This window comes from Dreissena polymorpha, chromosome 6 (genome assembly GCF_020536995.1).
Source record: "Dreissena polymorpha isolate Duluth1 chromosome 6, UMN_Dpol_1.0, whole genome shotgun sequence".
In the NCBI taxonomy this organism is placed as follows: Eukaryota; Metazoa; Mollusca; class Bivalvia; order Myida; family Dreissenidae; genus Dreissena; species Dreissena polymorpha.
This window is the reverse complement of record NC_068360.1, coordinates 103582418-103605827: the sequence shown is the minus strand read 5'-3', so window position 1 is coordinate 103605827 and position 23410 is coordinate 103582418. Positions and strand designations below refer to the sequence as shown.

Below are 23410 nucleotides of genomic sequence, written 5' to 3'. Positions count from 1 at the left end.
AGGTTCTATTTGTTCAGTGTAGGATTTTTTAAATGTTAATATTCTGTTTTGTCTCTACGTTTATTTTTCTATTCATAATTGCACTGAAGTTCGACGATGTTATTCAACTATGTTTGTTTAGCCGCCCCCTACAATATGCTGGGTTTACAAAACTGAATATTCTGGAGAATTTCGTGATGGTTAGCTAACATTTTAATTGTTATTTTGTAAGCACAATAAATTTATCTTTAAACTTGTTACAATAATAAATATAGCCTGTTGGCATTTTCTGAAAGCACCAGCACGAAAACTCATAAATTTACTTCAGATCGCAACAGTCGTTTTTTCGTTTTAATTTTTGTTTTAAAAAGATCGGATGCTATCATGTATGTCTATCATATTTGTAATAAAATTGTTCCGAACTCGACAAAGATAGCTTGTGCTGACATCATTCTTAAACTTATTAAATATAAATTACGGAATGAAATGACAGCTCAGGTTTAAACTAGTAATAAAAGCCCTTGTTCTGACGCTTCTTATGCAGATGGACACGACAGCTGCAGGAAATCCACGCTAATCATTTTTTATTACACACCGCTTCTCAACATCAATCGACCAGGTGTATTTAAATTTCTGCCTAATTTTAAAGTTTAAAGTGACTTTTCATCAAATATTTTGCATTTTATACTAGAGTTTAATTCGTTATGCTTTGAAACCACCATTCTGATTTGCATAAAATATAATTTTGATCTCTAGATGAATATTTATACGTTTGAAAACGTGTCTTCTTAAACGGCTACTCTCAAGCATTCTTTCATTCAGTGTTAAGCCATTTGTTACTTTTATTTTGCTTCTCAATATATGTTATGTCAAAGCTGTTACTGATCAAATACGCAAATATTATATACAACCCAAACAATTCCTCAGTATTTATGTATCGAATAACAAACTTATTGTAAACAATGGATGTCGGCTTGTGGCATAAAAATTAAATAAAACGCCGTGTACCTAGGCTAAATGTATTTATCATAATGGATATATAATAACATAACATAAAATCTGCAAAAGCATACAAACACAACTTAATGCGTCATTCAATAGTTGTTCTGAATAAAACACCTCATCTGTGTGTATGTTAGTATTAACAAGAAGAGCGTATTGATCGGGTAAAAGTTTCAAATATTAACGAGTAATAACTCGGTCGTACAATATAGCAGGTTGTGGTTTCTATTTCATCGTCAGATATTTATTACTAAACGCACACTGATTACATCTGTATCATATTACAAACCCAATAAGGAAACTAGGAAACACATGCTGTATTATTGTGAATATATGTCATTTTCTTGTCATGCGTTGAATTGTGTACCAAGATTATGACGAAATCACCCTATTTTAAACCTATAATAGTATCGAAATGCTTTAAGGTCTCGGTTTCGAGTATTATAAAAGATTGCCGTTGATTAAATATCTATTTGGTATTGATTGAAACTCTAACCTCTTAAATACAATTCGTTGCTAGATCGTTGCAAATATTTTAATTCAGATTGTAACTGGAAAACTTAATTGTGGTTTTCTTTGGCTTTTTTATTTAATACTGATTGTTAATGTTAACGTATTTATACGTTTATAGTTGATGACATTAAACAATATAATGTTCAATTGGTTTGCATTAGCAAAACCTAAGTTTGAATGTCATCAAACTTTCATGGGAGTGTTCACACGGTTTTTCTTTAAGTGTACTTAATGACCTATGTTTAGAGCCCACATGACCCAGTTTTGAATTATTGTTCAAGATATCATTGGAAGACATATTCAGATGATGGCGAAAGAATTACAATGGCATACACGTACGTAGTTGTACAGTAAAAGAGCAATGTAACTGTCTTATGACGTTGTGAATTTATCAGTAACTGGCAAATGCGCTTCATTTAATTTAAACACAGCGTTATATAATACGCAGTAATAAACAGCACAAGGAAGTTTGATTTGGTCATCAAAAGTTGACCTCCAATCGCCCATAAATTGTATCCATTCGCGTTAACATCAATTACTTTTCATGACATTTAACAAATTGCTTTTGCAAATTTTGCATGCATTCGAATAATTGCTTTATAGAGACTTCAGACACAATGCTTTGGCTTTGCTGACAATCTCTGATCGAGTCTTTTGTAAATGCATGTGAACCAAAAACGTGCATTAACAAAATCATGTTTACATATGAAAGAATCCTATAAAAGGTTTAAATTCACGCAAGTCAACAAAGTAATGCTTTTGTTACAAAATGTATGAGGCATTTATGAGAAAGGTTGAAACAAACTGCCGCGTCAGTATAATTGCTATTTTACAGTAACATTTCAAAATTTTCTGAAAACGTTATTCAATAGTTCAAGTGGTGTAATTGATTATGCATATACAGTCGCTTAAGATTTTCTGAAAACTTAAATAGTGCGGAAAAAACTTGACATCAAAGAGCGTGTGCATGAAAGTAAAACTAACAAAGGTGATTTTCAGACAAGCAGCTAGAAAAAACGCATGCACAAAAGTAAAATAAAACTACGAAATGTGCCAGACAAGGCATGCTTGCAATTATTCGCTTTTGGAACGTACATTTCACAGATATAACTCTGCAGAAGATCATTACTTATGTTTCACAAAAAAAGTATTCATTATATGGCTAAAATGCGGTATTAATTATATGGCTTAAATGCGCTAGCCAACAATTAAACAATGACACAAATAATTTAAACAAACTCTTTCTATCATTATATGCAAACTTTTTTAAACATTCATAAATTAATAATTTGAAGGAATCTGTGAAGCCATAAAAATAATCATATTTTATAAACGCACACTGTATTAAATACAAGTTACACAATTTAGATGAGCACGTGCACATAAATGATAATTAAGCATACAATAAGTTAACATTAAACCGGAAGCACTCTTTTCGCGTCTATAGTGTTTTTGGTATGATGAATTACTTTGCTCATTTTAAAAATAGATATGTTTGATTGGTAGTTCGCATGATTGCAACTGATGAATGATTCTGCGAGAAAGATTCAAAGATTTATAATTATACTTTTGAAACCACTTCTGCTAATAGTCCTTTTTTTATGAGCACACAGTTTATTTAGTTATTACAATATGACTCGGTATTTAGGGACACATACATGCGATCGCGGACAAGACGCAACGTATTCGAACGTCAAAAGTTCGTTAACGACAAAATCCAACTCAGCGTAAGGTCGACGCATCCTGGTGACTGCGTCTTAACAGGTGTCTTTAAAACCATGTAAATATGTTACATCTTTAGGATAAAAAGAGAACTACGTTTTATGCACATTAAACGTTATCTGTTGATCTGATGAAGTGTGCCAAGCATAAAACCCATGTATTCCCAGCTTTATAAGAAACAAGTGGAAAGAAAAAGTGTGATTGAAGTAAATTATTTGAAACATTTATTTGCAAATTGTTTGAAGTCACACAATATAAAATGTTGTGATCATGTAGCAAGATAACAAGCTTTTGAACACTGATTACACAGTGATAGTACTAGTGAACGCAAATACATACATATTATACGGGATTCATATTAAATTTATATATATGTAATACTTTAAAACCACTACATACCATATTGATTTGCAAATTCGCTGACATGTGATATATGATTTGGATACGTGTTTGTGGTTTGCCACAATAACTGTCTAAAATATATAGAATAGAAAAGCGAAAAAGTCATTGTATGGTAAAATTAAGTTTCCGTATGACTTTGGCGTTTATCAAAGTAATTGGTATTTGCACGCGTTAATTTAGTTAAATTATTCGGATCGGAATTTACGATAGAAAATATATTTTCGGTGATAAATATTACATTGGACGTTTATATGTGTTGGCTCATCGATAAAAATAACGATACAAATATAGATCTTTACTATTTCGTTTATTTCATAAGTTGAATGCATATCAGAAGGGTAAACATTATTGCATTCCTGTGTTGACAATAGCAATGATAGTTTATCATAGTTATGTGATAAAGCACTATTGACTCTACAAAGTATTACTTAAATAGTATAGATAGAAGTGTCGATGAATTCCGAACCTAACACGTTTTTCCTGGATCTATATGATGGTGTATCTTGTCGTCTAAAATGTTTACATGTAACACAAATAATGTATGTACACTTCGTAGAATTCAATAAAAATTAAAAGGGAAAAAATACATGAAATACAAGTTTTGGAATTAGGAAGGCACTATTTGCGTTTTTAAATTATAAGAGTTTTTGATGGCAAGGGTATAGCTTTTTATCATATAATGCCCTTAATTGTTTTTTAGAAACAACTTAGTTTCTACTTGACAGGCTATTTTGTTTTGTTATTGAAGTGTTTAACATTATCGACGTCTCTAAAGTTATTTTGCGAACAACTACAAACACCAGTTACAGCGATGTGCTATTATTCGTTTTAACACTATTTGGCAAAATGAAAATGAAAATGCTGGTTTTATATCAATAAGCACGACTAAATAAAATGATCAAGATCACCATTGATTTTCGTAATACTGTATCAACAACATATGTTGTTCGCGCGTATCTTAATACGAGCGCCATCAATACGAATGCACGATATCGATGTGCATCTGTAATTCACAAATATTAAAATATGTGTTTTGTCAATTACACAGAATTAACACTTCAGTGTTTTTTTTTCAATATGGGAAATGGGGCCAGGTCTCTTTGGATTCGGAAAAATACATTCTTTTGACTTAAATTGGGATATAAGTGGTGTTGTTATTTTTCTAACTAATGCATTAACATAGGTTCAAGCCAAAGATCATGATGGGCTATGAACTAAATAATGCGACTTATTTAAACGATATATTTATTTTTGAAAACTTCATTTTTGGGGAAAACCTTGGATTGCGATTATTTAGGCCCAATATGGAAAAAATACTTGTTTTTAAATTGTTAATCCGTCCGTCTACAGGCCCAAAAATCGAATGAAAAACACCCATTGCGATGGTAATGTATATGTTCACGTTTGAAGGTTATTTTTAGGTTATTTTAAAATATGACTCAGAGTTGTGGGAAACTTTTTCGTAATCTAGAAAATATATCTTGTTGTTGTTGGACCTTCCGCATGTTCGTCGTACTTCACATTAGTATTCACTGGTTGAATTTATACTTGGGGAAATTAGATCGCGAACTTCACACGCTAATTAAATGACATGAGTTGTATTTGTTCCTAAATGATGGGAACATAATATGATCATACATTGGCTTAAGCATGTGTATATGAAACACAATTGTGTTATAATTATGATTTAATCAATATAAGCCGGCACAAATAAATATCGATAATATGACCTGTTAGAATAAATTTAATTTTTCAAATGTTGTATTGTTCTAGTGTAGAGGTTTGTAATACAAATGTTTATAGTCACATTACAACTTAATTATGAGATTATAATATATTGAAAGCATTCTTATGAAGCTAAACTCTACAACTAGTAATACTTTGTTACTCCAAGCAATGCTCATTGTGTCATTGTCAATCTGAAATGGCCCAAAAGTCACCCAGGGGTTACTAGAAGCCGATTCATGTCATAATAAATCCACAAATGTAATTTATAATTTAAGATGAGGAAATGATACGTATAATAATTGTTAATCCGTTTATGTATATAATCAAAACGCTGAAGGCACTGAAGTTGTTCGCTATTGCATAATCTTAGACGCAACTCAGTTTCCAAACTTATGTTACATCTTTATATATCGCAAGTTTGAAATGAACACAACCCATTCACCTTTAATAAGAGTGTGTCGTAAGCACAGGTCGAGATGTGTGTGCACTGTGTATCCTCATATTTATGTAGCCAAAATAACAACAATATGTCTCTTTTTTCACAATTGGTTGCTGCACTGGCAACCATCTTTAGAATTTTGGTTGCCTTGCTAAAGAATAACAAACCTATAATCATGTACATGTTGTGTTATGTGTATCTAATACTTTATCTATTTTCTTTAAATTATTCAGCAACAATTTTGCCCACATGACATACTTTAAGTGCAGCATTAAGCCCCATTTTCCCTGAAAGCAGCCAATATGTACTGATTTCAATGATAAACTGGCCAATGTCGTCCCACAAGGTGTTATAAACACTAGTTAACAGGCAGTTATCGTTCCTAGCGTAACTAAAGCAGACTGACTTGCAAAACTGCCTATCTAAATTAGTTAAGAGCTGACGTTCACAACTAAAAAACTGTCAATTGTGAACGGATCAGATTTAATGAAATATTTTGGACGAATTTTAAATGTATCAATACAATTACTAAGCAAGCACACACTTTTTGAATTTATATACTATTGTATTAAGTGTAGTCCCCATTTAATAGTACTACGTACATTGATTAAAATGTCTTAATATTACTAATACGTTATTTTTAAAATCAAGGACGTTCACATGCAGCTTCTTGTCAGTATCACGTGTCCTTCATACATTATCAGTCATGAAGATCGTGTCTGTGCAATTGTCACGTAGTGAAATTACAAACCAATATATTTCTCTGTGCTAATACATATGTATTTAAATTATGCTGAACCGTGTTATTAACCAATAAAAATACAGGCAAACAGTCTGACAAATTCATTACATGTTCATTTGGAGATAGTGCACGAGAGCATTAATTACGATATTAATCTATGAGCATAAAGTTTCGATAAAATTGACCCCTAAAGAGTTTGGCTTGTTAAATAAATGTATAAAACACGTTTTGCGAAATCATCGGCCTAAACTATTCGTGGAAAAAAGATAAAACGATATCAACATATCAAAATATCAACATATATTAATTGTCTGTATGGATTTATTAACGTGACAGTATACATATTTTTTAAGGCGGCTATTTTGATTCTTGAAGTTCGAGCTGTGTAAAAAAAGATTTATACTTTTGCAGTTTCTTTGCAAGACAGTAAACCAACAACACTTGGTAAATTTGATGTGTTGAAATATTGCATACCAACACTGAATTTTAAATTGTATTTCGAAAAAATCCCATATGCTACTTTGTCATGTTTTTTTACAGTAGTTGCCAAACATCTAATGATTATATACGTTCATAGGGTGTATTATTTGACACCGAAATATTTGTTTCTCTGTTTTCAACCGTGTTATCAAATTGAAGATGCTATGATAATACCGCTTGATCATGTGATCCATTATTAAGTCACTTATGCAGGATTTGTGTATATCAGTAAACGAACGACTTATGTTTATTAGATAAACAAAACCTAGTCCCTTTAGCCACATGGGTGACCAATCAGAATCTTGTCTTGCTGTTACAAATGACAATCAAATTTTTTTAACACAACAAATGTCACATTGGAGTTCGACAGCATATAATTTTTGCTGCTAATTTGAAGTTACGGAAAATATTGTCTGCTAAATAAATTTGAACTTTGACCAGACGTAAGATGAACACGGACGAAGAACAGGACACGACATTATATAATGATTTGTTGGTTGACATTTAAACATAAAATATAGTAGCTTGTACATGGATACATCAAGTGATAAAGTGAACAACGCACTTTGTCTCTTTTATCTTGAGATGACTTCTTCAGATAACCTACAAACACCGAAAGAAGGTCAATGGTTTAAGTTCATTATTGTACTGATAGATTTCAAATTGATGTGTATTACTACATATTATTATTGTTTATGTTCATTAACATGTGTTCATTTTGATTAAACAGGCACACAATAATGGATCGTATTTCTTCTGTCTTTATATTTGCGTCAGTACACGAATCATTTAAACGGGTGTTTAACGTAGCAAAAGACCGTAAAATGGGATAAACTTATAATATGATTGTCTGCCTGAACTTGATGAATAATTTGTGATTGTTATTATAAAAACAAATACATTTATAAAATTATATATAGAGAGAGAGACACACACGCACATACATACGTAAATACATAAATAAATACATATGTACCTACATACATACACACGTACGTACGTACGTACGTACGGACGGACGGACGGACGGACAGCCAGCCAGCCAGACAGCCAGCAAGCCAGACAGACAGACAGACAGACAGACAGACAGACAGACAGACAGACAGACAGACAGACAGACAGACAGACAGACAGACCGACCGACCGACCGACCGATCGACCGACCGACCGACCGACTGACCGACTGACCGACAGACCGACTGACCGACTGACCGATTGACCGACTGGCCGACTGGCCGACTGACCGACTGACCGACCGACTGACTTAGCTACAGACCGACAGACTGACTGACATAATGTTAACATTTAAGTATGGAAAATAATGTTTAATGAATAGCAAGATATGTGTGTAGAATTGTGTTCTTTAACAGCAACATAATATGTAGATACATCTTATTTGGAAACATGTTTGATAAATGACTTATATTATTTTAAAGCTTATGAAAATTTCGATTAAGCATTAACTAATATTAAGTTTTGGTTTTTAAAGTTAGAAAGTATGCATTATACAGCTGGAAAATCAATCTCTTGAATGGCATTTGTAAGCGCTTTCCTGTGATGTTTTATAAGTTTTGTAAGTGCATTACATTTAAATGCTTTCTTAATGACAATTTGATGAATTATAAAAACATATATTGTTGAGTACATAAAATATAAGATAATGGCTTTTTATTAAAATATGTGTGGACTTTAAAAGGAAATGTTTATGTTGAAAATAAGTACAAATTAATATGATTGATAGTTTGTTGATGTTCTTGATTGTAAAAAAAATAGTGTTCAAGCTGCATAAGGAAAATAAAAATTATTTGTGTTGATGTTCAAGAATGTTATCATGAGTCAATGTGTATTCCCTTTTGTCGCCGTGCTTGCGTTTTGTTTGTTCGCTTACACATAGTGATTTGTCGGTATTCATTTCTTGTTTGTGTTTCTTTATATTATTGGTATTATTTTCCTTATACCAAATGGAACATGTGAATAAGACATATCCTGTTATCTACGCGTGTTCAGGTCTAATGTATTACAGAATGAACCGCAACACACTCATCGCAGCGGTTTTCTTTCTAAACCGTGTACTCTCTGGTGGCAACATGCTAAAATCCATTTAGAGAAATCTTTGAGGCTATGCAGTATAGTGCAATGTTTAGAGAATCGTTTTTCAGACATGTTAATCTACGTGTCATTTCCTTACGACGCAAACGGCTGATAAAATATCGGATGTTAAACTGATCCAATATCCATAACATGACGCAGAGCTGACGCACGCATTGTCTGATAGTGTACTTCAATAAATTGATCTTTGCGTGTTTGCTACGATCAAATATGCCGTAGCTACTTGTATATGTGCATTCTACTACAAAATTGTAATATGTCTTTGTACTTATAAATGAATGGAATGCATTTTGTATTATTATCCCCACGCTTTTAAAAGCGTGGGGATATTGTTTTGATATCCATCTTTCTGTCCGTCCGTTCGGCCACTATCCCCCACTAGAACCTTGAAACTTACACACATGGTAGCTGTGAGCATATGCGCGACGGTGACGGCGACGGAATTTCGATCTGACCCTTGGGTCAAAAGTAATGGGTAAATAATGGGTAAAATGGGTTAAAAAAACCCTCATTTTACTAACAACATGCGACGCACATGATAATAACTTTTGACCTTAAGCTACAATGTGTGTAAGTTTCAAGGTTCGAGTGCTAATAGTGTAGGAGGAGATAGTGAAGAACCACGCCCACCCAAAACTTTAAAATGGGTATAAAAAACCGCTCATTTTACTAACAACATGCGACGCACATGATAATCACTTTTTACCCAGGGGTCAGATCAAAATTCCAAATAAAGCACCGTCGCACATATGCTTATAGCTACCATGTGTGCAAGTTTCAAGGTTCTAGTGCTAATAGTGTAGGAGGAGATAGTAGACAACCACACCCACCCAACATTTTATTTTAACATAACTTCTTCATTTATTCACCAATTGACTTCAAATTAATACTGAACATCTCTTATGACAAAACGGTCTATCTCGATCATCCATGTCCACATTACCCACCCAGGGTAATAATTTGTATTGATTTTTTTTAATTTATTGCAAAAACTATATTTGTTGTGATAAATAGAATGCATATAATATATATGTCTACAACAACGATAGCCAATGCTTATTTCAAATGATTAGTAATAGGGAAAGTAGCAAACATTAAAGTTATACGGTAATCTTAACAAATATGACAATCATCTCAATATTTACAGAGAAATTACAAAGCGTGGTCTGTTAATGCTGAGACATGCAGTTTGATCATAAGCTTTGTTTTCCTTTTTTATTACAGCTTTTACGAATACAAAATTATTTTGATAAAATGTCGTTCTCAACAAAACAATGACTTAAAACGTCAATAAACAGCTGTAAAGACTTATTTGCGTACATGTGTTGGTAAACATAAAATATCTTTGTAGCGCATCTTTTACTTTTTAAGATTTAGTGACTGTATTACTAATGGTACTGTATTTATCTAGTACTTACCTTACTTACTAAATTGGTTTTAAAATATGACTGTTTTTAAGGTAAATATTTTTTTACTGTCACCACGTATTTGTTTCTATCAATAATCAAACTAACGTCAAACACTTTTATTCAACTATGTATTGTAGCTGATTCATATAGTTTTGGATCCCTACATTTTGGTGGTCTAAATTCAACTGTCTGCCAAACTGAATATTATGGCGGTGGTAAAGTTAACATTTCAATTGTTATTTTTATAAAGTAGATAGCTAAACAATGCATTAAACCCCATGCAATAATGTATATAGATATATTTGGGATTTTCTTAGAGCACCAGCACCAGTAGTCATTCATTTACTCTAGTTCGCGAAGTCTTTGTTTCTTTAAGTTAATGTTTTAAACAGATCTGACGCTCTAAGTTATGTGCATCTCATTGTAATAAAATTGTCTAATCAGTATAGTTATAAATTTGACAATGCTCGCTGTTTACATAGTTATTACTTATTTACCATAAAATATAGAATGAAATGACATCTCAGTTTTAAAATGTTGTTTTGGTGCTACTGAAGAAGATGGACGCGACAGCTGCAGAAAACATTGCAGGTTGATGAGAATCTAATTACGCACAGCCTCTCAATATCAATAAACTGCATGCGCTGTTTAATCGATTTGTGACAGAATCAGTCGAGCATCAGGTGTATTCAAGTTTCTTCCATTTGTTTTTGTTTAAAGAGATTTTTTTATCGAATATACTGCATTTAATAATAATGATAGGTCTTATTAGTTACAGTATGAAACCGCCATTCTGATTTGCATATTAAACATACAAAACTTTCTTTTTCTAATAAAACATCGTGCATCAACACTATTTAACATCGTGTATGTATAATAATATAGCAGAAAAAACATATACATACATATCTTCATGCATTAGTTAAGACTTTTTCTGAATAAAACATTTCATCTGTGTGTACATTATAAACTTTATAATGCTATTTTATTTACATTTATTACAGCTTACCGAGACATTTTTTTTAACATTCTTACAATGCAAATTATAACATAATGAACAGATTGTGCCCGCCTCGACTCCAGTTCATCTTACTTTCCGTTTCGAAGTGACTAAAACTGTTTGATTAGATTACATATGAGAATAAAATGTTTGTAAAACCAGATGTTTTTTTTTATTTTTTATTAATGACTTACTCATACAGGAAGCAGATTGTGGTGTCTGTTTTTCCGTTTGATATGCATTACCCGAACTGATTACATATGTTGAATGTTTCAACCACAAAATGAACAAGCAAATACCTGTCGTATTACCGATAACACGTCTGTTATTTTCTTGCCATGCGTAAAGTTGCATACCAAGAATAGGACTTAATCACAAGCTTTACATTTTTGGTTTCGAGTAATTTGAACGATTACCGTCGATTGAACAGTATTTGGTATTGATGGAAACTCAAACATCTAATATACATTTTGTTTCAAGATCATTGCAAAGCTTTCAATTAAGATTACAACTACAAAAAGTGTTGCTTTTTGGGCTTATCCGTAGTAGTCCTTAAAGTAAACTTATTTATAGGCTAACTGTTGGTGACTTCAAACAATAAAATGTTAAGCTATTTCAATTCGTTGCACGAACACTACCTAATTGTGAATGCCATGGTTTTCTTAAAGTTTGCATACTCACCCATGTGTTGAGTGAACTTGGTCCAGCTTTGAATTCTTGTGCAATATATCATAGGGACACATATACAGATGATGAAAAAATAATGACACACTGCACGTAGTTTGGACAGCAAAACAGCAATTAATACTTTACGTTTACGTTTTGAATTTATCAGTTAATGGCACATGCGCTTCATTTATTTTTTTACAATGCTTAATATAATGCGACCTTGATGTTTAACATATAGAGCCTATACAATTGCCCTGTTTTCGTTTTTACGCTGTTTTATTGTTGTAATATAATATACTTTTTATCCGTACACTGTCATTGTAAATGAATATTAAACGAACACAGGCAAAATGTCACGTTGCCCATTTATATATGATATTGCCTTTATCTTTATCTGAATTCACAATAACATATCAGCAGCTGATACAGTTCCATGTAATCGGATGTAACTTTTGATATATGTTGATATTTTTATGACGCCACCGATAATATTGTTACGTTTGTGCAGATATAATTTGGACTACCCACTTGTATGACTGTACTGTTACATATCCACTGACAAATGGATCAAATTAGAACTTGGACGAAGTAAAACCAGTTTCACGCCACACATATATATGTTATCTATTATAATAATGAGCACAAACGTAAACGCATATAAGGGCACTACTCAATGCAATAAACTAATTACTGTCTCGTTGACATATTGTTGCAGTCTGCTCATGAACAAAAAAAATGAAGTATTATAGCACAAATGCATTTCTAATGATAAATAATAAATTCAGACGTTTATTAAAATGTTGGATTTGATTTTTTATATATATTTTGATATATATCAAACGAGTTTAAATTATAACAAGTAATTTCAACTTAACTACTCGTAAGATTAAGGTTTTGACGTGGCGTTCTCTCAATCGTTTATTTTCCATTATTTATATTTCGTATGATGTAAGTATTAATACAATGTTTCTTAACCGTGGCAAACACGTGTAAAATAATGTGGGCAAAACCATCATCAGCCACATATCTTTCCTTCGATGCCGTTTTACATTAAAAAGTGAGCATAAATAAGCATTCTGAAGAGGAAATGTTTGATCAATTATTGTAGACTTTAACTGTTGAAGAAGAAGAAATGAAGAAGAAGCCAACCGAATGAATGTTATGTAGGCGTTGTGCGTATTAATGTCAAATATTTTGGTGTGCTGTGTATTGCAACTAACTGGCCCGAGTATCCAAATTCAAAATAGTACATATAATTTCTAATATGTAATTAAGTTTATATCATGTGCGTGTGTATGCACTTGTTTCTATTAAATATTGTTTAATAATCATTAAATTCGTATGTTTAAAGTAAATGCAATACCGATATATTTTAATGTATGAACACGTCGGTCTTAATAACTATATATTTTAGTAATAAGTAAGGTCCATTTATTAAGCGGCACAATAATTTGTAGGTGATACTTTGCTTACTTTTCAGTTCATTCGATGCATTATTTTTAATGAAAGGCAATATCTAGATAGATTGCTCTGAATGTTTTAAACTCATAGTAACGATACATACAATTGAATCGAATTGCGGCAACTTGTGTACAGATGTAAGCAATGTATGCCGATTTCTTTTATTCGTATGCACATGTTTAAACCATTCATATATATAGGAATTTACTTCACGATGCGAAAAGGTACTTATTTCCAGAAAGTATTACTTTCAATATAACATTACGTTTTAAAAATACTGTAAAGATATTATCGAAAAGTTAGAGACGTATTCGTCACTTTAACAGACAACAAGGATATTTCTTAGATTTCTCTCTATATATGTATCAAATGTACGCGTCTGTAAAATGAAAACAATACTCACTTAATGCGTTTCTCAAGTAAACCTGAAATGTGTGTGAAACTGTTCAATATTTCTTACATAATAATGTCGAGAACTAAAGCATTATGTTTTAACATTTAACATTTTGTTATATGAAAATACGATCTTTATAGAAATCAGTTAATTTAAGAGACTTGCTAAAGACAACAGACAGACGGACGGTGGTTTCGATAGACCGTCCAATAATTTGAACGCAATATTGTATTAAACCTTTTAAGAGCATAGGAACAAATCAGTGTGTTTTATTGTAGCTTTAAAATACTTCTTGTCGCGTAAACAACGACACAAGTGTTTACTTAAGGTTTGTCTCAATAATACGTAATCAATAAAATAACATATAGTCATGTACTCCTTAAAGGAAAAACTCACATTTACGCTTAACAATTAAACAAAGTATTGACAAATATAATGCAAAACTCAGTTCACAGCTTCTTACAGTATTTTAACACACAATACTAAATATTTTCACTTTTCACGACATTTAATCACATTGCTTTTGCACAATTTTTTTGCGTTCCAATAAGTGCATTATAGTGCCTTCAGATACAATGTTTGGGCTTTGCTGACAATCTCTGATCGATTCTTTTTTAAAAGCATGTCAAGCATAAACGTGCATTAAAATCATGTTAATATGAGAGTATCCTATAAAAGGGTTATATTCACGGAAGTCAACAAAGTAATGCTTTTGTAAAAAATGCAAGTGGTATTTAAGAGACAGGTTGAACAAAACTGCCGCGTTAAGTACAATTGCTATTTAACAGTAACAATTGTACAATTTCCAGAAAACGTTATCCAATAGTTCAATCGGTGTAATTGATTTCGCATATGCGTTCACTTAAAATTTTCAGAAAACTAAAATAGTGCGGAAAACCTTGAAATTGTAAAGCGTGTTCATGAAAGTGAAACTAACAAAGGTGATTTTCAGAAAATCAGCTGGAACAAACAAATGCACGAATAAACTAAAATAAAACACAAAAATTTGCCAACGGAGGCATGCTTGCAACTTTTCGCTTTCGGAACGCATATTTAGCATTTATAACTATCCGATGAAGCGCATTACATATTTGGCACACAATGAATTTATTAAAATGGCTTAAATGTCATCAATCGAAAAATCAAACAAATAATGTTTACACATTCTTTCTATTATGATATGGAAACTTTGTCAAACATTTAAAAACTAATAATTTGAGGGAGTTTGTTATGCCATAAAATAATTATATTTTACGAACGCAAAATGTATGAAACACAAGTTAAACAATTTAGATGAACACGTGCACATACAATGAAAATGAACCATATTTTAAGTATACATTTTTACTATTTTGTAGTACACATTAAACCAGAAGCACACGTTTCACGTCTAATATGTTGATGAAATACTGTACTTGTTTTTATATAGATATTTTTTGATTGGTAGTACGCATGTTTGCAACAGATGAATGATTCGGCGAGTTAGATTCAATAATTAATACTCATACTTATAAAACCACTACTAAAATAGTTATGTTCACGAGTACACATTAATTTGTTTATTATAATATAACTTGACATTGAGGGAACTATACATGCGGTCGAGGAAAAGACAAACCGTCGTCGAACGTCATTAGTACTTTAAGACAAAAATCCAACTCAGCGTAAGGTCGACACATCCTGGTTGTGACTAGGTCTTAAAATGTGTCTATAAAACCACGACAATACAAAACAAATTTGCGATAAAGAGAGAACTACGTTTATATGCACATTAAAAATTGTCTGTTGATCTGATGACGTGTGCCAAGCATAAAACCTACGTATTCCCAGGTTTATATAAAACAAGCGGAAGGAAAAATAGTGATTGCAGTAAACTCTTTTAAACATTTTTTGTGAATTGTTTTGAGTTCCACAAAATAACATGTTGTGATAATGAAGCAAGATACAAGGCTTTCAAACACTGATTACGCAGTTAAAATATACATAAAGTAGTAAAGGTTTACGCTTACACATACATATTATACGGGTTGCATATTTTATACTTTTTATGTGATATTTCAAAACCACTACATACCATATTCAATCGCAAAGTCTCTGAACCGTGATATATAATTTGGATAAATGTGTTTTTGATTTGTCACAATACCTGTCTCAAATTCATAGGACAGGAAAGCGAAAAATTCGTTTTTATGTTAAAATGCAATTTCCGTTTGACGTTTGCGTAATTTTTAAGTGATTGGTATTTGCAAACATTATTTAAGCTAAATTATGCGGATCGGAATTTACGATAGAAAATATCTTTTTGGTGATTAATACTACATTGGAGGTCTATCTGTGTTGGTTCATCGATAAACATATCGAAACAAATGTATACATGTTGTATATTTCAAGCATGAAAGCATGCCAGAAGGGTTAACATTATTAAATTCTTGTGTCGACAATTACAATGACCTGTCCAGACAATGAAACATACCCTCAAGGAATTTACAATCATCAAATACATTCTCGACAGTCCGTTATAGATCATGTTTCGAATTTTCACTTATTTAGTTCATTAATGAGCTTCATGTTAGTTTAAATACAAATTCTGCTAGCCAAAACCAATTTTAGAGCTAAATATAAATGTAAGTCAACACAATTACTTTGCATGTGATATCCACACCAGCTTGTTTGATTTGTTTTATGTGTTAAAATAATAACTTTAAATGCAACCTTGTATCGCCTAGATTTGTTTTAACCAGACAGGGATTTTCATGGAATAAAATATAATACTTCCTCGAGTTCACGATCACATGGTGATATTGTTTAGTTTTGTACGTGGTTAAGACATGAAGTGCCACTCTAACACCCCCCCCCCCCTTATAAATAGCACAATTGTCTTATAAACCAACAATAATAAATCTTCCTTATTTATGAGAACACTGACATTTCTCAAGTAATTATTGAATTGTCTAGGCATGACACTTGATGACACTTCATGGAAAAAGTGAATCGCAATGTACAATACTTCGCTCTGTAGACTGCAACAAGCGAATGTTAACTTTTAAAGGTGATCTTTAAAAAATTACTGACCTTTACAATTTATACAGAGTTTGACATTTCTTGATTCAAATTCCGTTTGAATAAACTTTTGTTGTTACTGAATTATGTGAAACCGCCACACACGTCATAAATAAATATTTCTATCAATGTAGATTTAGCATATAGAGTTCATTACTCCAATCCAAGATGGTTGTCAGTTGGTCGTGCGGAATATTGTCAATATTTGTATATGTCTAATACACATAGGCCTACTAATAAAACGTTTTATGGAAATCTGCACGTACACAATATCAAAGTTGGAAAGCCAAGATGTTAATGTGAACTTTTCATCTGACAATACGAATGGATTAAGAATGGCATAAGCAACAAGTGTTCGTCTGTCTAAGTGACGGACGGCGTGGTGTTGGACAACCCGGCCATCTTGAGTTAAACGAAAGGATTCATACATCTACACAGTAACATCCAGTATGCTAGGTTCATTCCATGTCAAAGAAAAAAAGTTAAAAAGAGCATTCATGGACACATGCATTTGCACTGTACAATTCTATTTAACAATGAGAAAATATGCTGAAAGTCAAATAAAAAACAACCACTGGAATATCGAAGGAAAACATCCATATTTGTGGTTATAAGTTACAGCGTTAGTAACTGACGGTGTATGGGATATATACACCCTCGGTAATTTCATACCATACGAGAGCGAAGCTCTGGTATGGTATTAAATTACTGAGGATGTTTATCCCATACACAATCAGTAACTAACGGTGTAAAGATTATATCTCAACAGTCTACTCGATTACTCGGGTAGTATGGAAAATCTATCGGTGTGTATGGAAAATACTCCATGGGCACGTGACCGCTCTAAGCCAATAAGGATTATGTAATTTTTGCATGAGGTGAGATATAAAATGTTTACACAATTCATAAAATTATTTTCATGCCAACATCTCCCATTTGTTTAAAACAGCCAAATAGGACCATGGACAGAAAGCCTTGTTGATCATTAAAAGTTTACTTTAAACAAAACAAATTTTACTGCGTGCCACTTTGTAAATTGCTTATTAGTCATTCTTTTATTTACCAATTGTTGAGTACATTAATCCTACAACTCACACATAAGTTTTTCACCTTTATCGTAAACACACCTTAATCGCATCATATCTTATATTCTATCTATTAATCATTATTATTAGTAGTACTATTGTTATTATTATAAAAAAATGTTTTTAATTCGATATCACACACACATACAAAATCCGTGAACTCTACCGTAACTCTTTACAGAAAGTGAACTAGAAGCTCTCGTTGTTTATAAGGTTATTCTGTGATTGTTAATGAATGCAGCCTTGAGAGATTTAATCTAACATAGAAGTTAGATTTGAAAATGAATTCCATCATTTATTCATTAAGCTTATTATATCGTTTGTTCTTTAATACCGTGATGTATAATATATGATATACAGCGAAAACAGTTTTCTAATCATCGCATGATATCTTGCTCCTTATCCAACCTATACAGAGTTACATATGTATGTTTGTAAACACTTTTTCATTATATATATATATATATATATATATATATATATATATATATATATATATATATATATATATATATATATATATTCATCTCTGTGAAGAGTAACATCAGTGTACATTACGTTAAACAATAAAACAGTTAGTCTTAGTGTGTGTTTTTCATAGACTGATGATAGCAGTATTAAAAAATGTGATAGTAAAAAGAAAATATTTGATAATATGTTAAACAATATAAAGAAGTGAAACTCCACCTGCTGGAGCAGTATTGCATTCTTATTATATACAATGAGTTGGTCCTTTATTTAAAGTAAGTGACCAATTGCCGAAACAGTACAAAACAGCACAACACAAGACAACATAAGCACATATAAGAATAAAGCTGAGGTCACCGCCTTGAAACGGTCAATGCAAAGCATTGAGGATTTAAACCGGGTTTAGAGCGCTCAACCTCACACTTGGCCCAGCAATATTCATGATACATATAAGTATGAATAAAATTTAACCTCATAGCATTGCAACTCAAATTAAACAGTAATAAAAGGGAATAAAAACGCATTCAATTTAATTACTAATTTATTACTCAATGGTAGGAAAGAGATCAGAGCAACAGAGTTACAACTTTTTGAGGAACGATGAAATGAAACTACGAACAAGTTTCAACTACATCCCTTCTTTTTAGAAAAAGATTTAAGAATATAGCATCATACAGTTAATATTTCTGATTATCATTCGCATTGGGAATTTATTATCTTTTCTCTATATAAAATGAACCATATTTATCCAAATTTACAACACCATGAATAAGAAAAATATCAGTAATAAATAAGAGATGAAGGCACTTTTGAAATTTGACTCGCCAAGGTAAGAAATGTTCAGTGATGCATACTGTAAAATATGCTTACTAAGATTAGGTTTTGAAATTCCAATCATAACTATCTAGTTCGTTAGTCGATCCAATGCATTTGATTTTTTTGTATATACACTTTGTAGACTGCAAGGTACTTTTACAACTCGGACCATATAATTCACTTGCATGAATTTGGTCAACGTTGTCGGGTGGAACATTTTGTAAAAGCATCCACGCGGCGAGCACGCAGTTCCACATGTGGACATTTGCATGCTCGCCGCGTCATATCATGTGGATACCAAAGAAGTTATCACCAGGATATGACGTAAGCGATATGTCGCTTATTTTTACTGAAACCTCGTCCCCAGCCTCTAATTGTACCAAAGTTGAAATATGTGAACTGAAAGCATTAAAGTTACGATTTGCGGACTGCCGCCTTGTTTGAATAGAAGACGCGAGTTCCACATCATGCCCAAGCTTTACGTTGTACTTGTACATTGAATGCCTAATCAACATCTCATTTGCATGTTGAACCCGGTCTTCAGGTGTGTCACTGTTTTCCGTCAGACTCAAGAAAGAGTAGATATTGTATGTTCCTGTTAGTGGTACAATAAGACGGCCGTTTTGGTACCTCATTCCATATCTCATAAAGCCGGTAGTATAGTCCAAATCTCTTCCATTAAACCATGCCAATACCGTTTCCATTTTATTTGGTGTGAAATCCTTTGTAAATGAGCCTGAATACACAAGACAAAATTATATTATACAGTGTTCAATTCTGAATATCAAATAACATATAGGGAAATTTAATCGCTATAGTACTCCACTTGTTTTCAGATTACTTACGTTAAATGGTGAAATTTGTTTTCAAAGTTATGGCACGAAAAATATTGTTTGTACAGGGCTTTTGTGAACAATAGACTGGTTATTCTTTATACACGTATGCTTACTTGTTAACAACCCCACAAGCTTTGCCGCTGGTTTCATGTCTGGGATCGTTGCTAGGTAATCATTTTTCAGCTCAATTTTAACATTTTCTGAAAACAAGGTAACATACAAACTCACTTAAATATCAATCTAAGAATCGTGTGTGATGCATATACGATCCAACAGATTTCCAAATAGGGGTGGCGTAAAGGTAAAAGAAGCGTACACAAAATAATAAGTATAAATCTGTCGAAACGTTTTTTTTTTGCCCTAACAATTGTGAAGGTATGTGAAAATGAAATGACGTTCATCAAAACAAAACTATAAAATGACATAAGGCGCTGGCGTGATACTCAAAAGAACTTGACTGTTCTGAGCAGGAGGTGTTCACACAACTTCACAACTATAGAGCAAAACTTCAAAGCCCCAAGGCTGCCTTGCTGTGCCACGAATCGGAACATATACATTCGCTATAATATGTAAACCAGTTGGTGAAGTAAATTGTTGCATTTGACCTTATAATGATCCAAATGTATTGCCTCATTTCGATAATGTGCTTGATAATGATTGACTTAGGGTAAATTGCGTATGTCGAGTCTTTTTACTTCGACGTAAAGCATTCCAAAGTCGCCTAAATGTATCAATAATGTTTTCAAAAACACGCACACACAAATCATTGAGAAAAAGTTAAATACCTTCAAAGTATTTCTTTGTGTCTATATTGTCTTGTGTACGGGTTTGCGCATAAACTATTTTAATCTCCTGAAAAACACATGTAAGACTATTTACAATAGAACAATGGAGAAACTACACGCGAATATATAAACATCGCGTTATTATAATTGTAGATCCCTTTAAGCGACTAATTTGTTAAGAGCTTTAACAATTTGATCATTCGAGATGAGCTACAAATTCCATGGTTTTATTTCCATGAAATATTAAGTACATATGGGTATTATCTTCTGATCGTTCACATATTCAGGAAAAGTCATATAAAAGCAATTATGCATACTATACTTTTTAAGCTAGCCAAATGATCGGAATGAAATTTAAACACGTATATTTGAATACATGACGTAAATGTTTGTTCATTTTGTATGTGTCCTGTAATTAATTGGATTAATTGGATTTACTCTTCGTTAACATAATATGGTTATCTAGTGCTTATTCCTTACACCACGATACCGTTGTGGATATAATCCAGCTCAATAATCCTACAGTCATTCTGTAATTATAAAACCCAGTAATGAATAAAAAAGGTTAAATAGTTATTAATAACTGTGTACTGTTAACAAAGCAAGTCATTATCTGGCGAGATCACTATTGTCCATTGTCTTATTTAATTCACAGAAATTCGTCATGCAAATGATTAGCATTCTTCCGTATTTAAACCCAGTTACACGTAATTCAAGCGACCACTTCATGAAAATACGGCCTTGCGTGAGATGTTTATATGAAGTGTTTGGTTTAAGTTTACAAATGTTTAAACGCTCGGCTGAAATTCAAAGCCACCAATAGGAACTTTCTGTTTCAGCTCATGATTTGCACTAACCGCAATCACTCGACCTACACTTAAGACCAGTAAACGCGCGGGTATTTTCTGATGTAAAAACGTTTTTGGGCTATGATTTAAATGATACATTTAAGACTGAAATAAGTATTTTGGACACATTATCATATGTTTACACAATACTTGATTTCCTTATTTTCTTTATTCAAAACATTCCATCATTAACGAAACGTGTATTTCATTTCACCATACTTGCTATAAATATCACTTTCTAACGGTTATGTTCTATGTTTAAAATAACTTAATTTAAATAATCATAATAAATAATAAACAATGGGTTTAAAAGTATATTTACAAGCTTTACATACTTTTTCCAACAAATTCTTCAAGGTCGAAACCGTTTCGCTGCATTTTACCCCCTCGTCAGCTTGTAAACAGATGTGCGAACTCCCGTTTACTGGTGCAATATCCGGCATTGTCCACACAATTATCACTACCGTCACTAGCACGCATAACAACAAAACGACTGTCGCAATTGAACATACTGTAAGAGGTTCACTCCGCACATTGCTCAGTCGCTTTCGTAAGGACGGCATGATTTACATTCGATACGATGAACAAGACTTAACCTCACGAAGCAAGTTTTAAACACAGTACGTGTATATATAGTAGTGAAGGGAGGCCTGGCTTACAGAGACTTTTCAAACTGATTGGCCTTCTATTAATAGAAGAATTAGATCGAGTAAGTTCACATTAGATAAGTTTACGCTACTTTAAAGTTTCGATGCTTTAATTGTAGAGTGGAATGATAACTTTAGATACATGTACAACTTGAAACTGTTATGAAAGTTGCAAATTAAACAGCTCAGCAGATGAAAGATGTTCAGCATGTGGATACAATTCAATCTACAAATAAATTTGATTATTTCAATCTATCTTATTAAAACATGTTTGAATATGTCAAAATATAGCGGCAAAATGAAACTTGAATTATCGCCAAACAGTGAAGGATCGCCCTGGAATTCACTTCTTCAATTTGATAATTATTCACATCTTTTAAAAGACCAACATAAAAATATATGCTCGATATTATTAAATACAATTTAAATGAGAACCGATTGTGTTGATCAATTTTCATTTTTATAAAATAAAGGTCGTTTTTTTTTTCCGTACATCTCACAGGCCCGACTTCATATTATACATGTGTTGACTCTTACAACGATTTAAAGGCCAGTGTCGCTCATACAATTATTACTACAGATGTTACAAACATGAGGATGGTGTCACAATACAACGAAAAAATATTGTTTGAATCAATAACAGTCTTCAATGGTGAATATTTATTAATACTCCACAATCATATTACGAATGGCCATTTAAAATTCACATGTTCACTATAAGGGTAATATGCTGGATATAACAAAACAAACTAACACAATTATTCGGTCATCAAACACTATTAAATAATAAATATTCATTGTAACTTCCTCATTTGA

General features: G+C 32.3%; 1 protein-coding gene across 1 annotated transcript; it reads right to left on the bottom strand.

Annotated features, from left to right (window-relative positions):
- Positions 1 to 19185: 19185 nt before the first annotated feature.
- LOC127836355 (uncharacterized) lies at positions 19186 to 22564 on the bottom strand. The gene is made up of 4 exons (XM_052362948.1): positions 22283 to 22564; positions 21100 to 21166; positions 20428 to 20514; positions 19186 to 20214 (listed from the first exon to the last, which is right to left on the bottom strand). Exons 1-4 carry the CDS (start codon positions 22508 to 22510, stop codon positions 19760 to 19762), a joined length of 837 nt encoding a protein of 278 aa, XP_052218908.1. The 5' UTR covers positions 22511 to 22564; the 3' UTR covers positions 19186 to 19759.
- Between the last annotated feature and the right edge of the window lie 846 nt (positions 22565 to 23410).

What these genes read in the sequence shown, in the direction of transcription:
- LOC127836355 (XM_052362948.1), bottom strand. Translation starts at nt 22,510, where the DNA reads ATGCCGTCCTTACGAAAGCGACTGAGCAATGTGCGGAGTGAACCTCTT. An exon ending in TGAAGAATTTGTTGGAAAAA is followed by an intron (nt 21,167 to 22,282) that starts GTATGTAAAGCT and finishes TGTGTTTTTCAG; the next exon opens with GAGATTAAAATAGTTTATGC. An exon ending in GCTTGTGGGGTTGTTAACAA is followed by an intron (nt 20,215 to 20,427) that starts GTAAGCATACGT and finishes TTGTGTATTCAG; the next exon opens with GCTCATTTACAAAGGATTTC.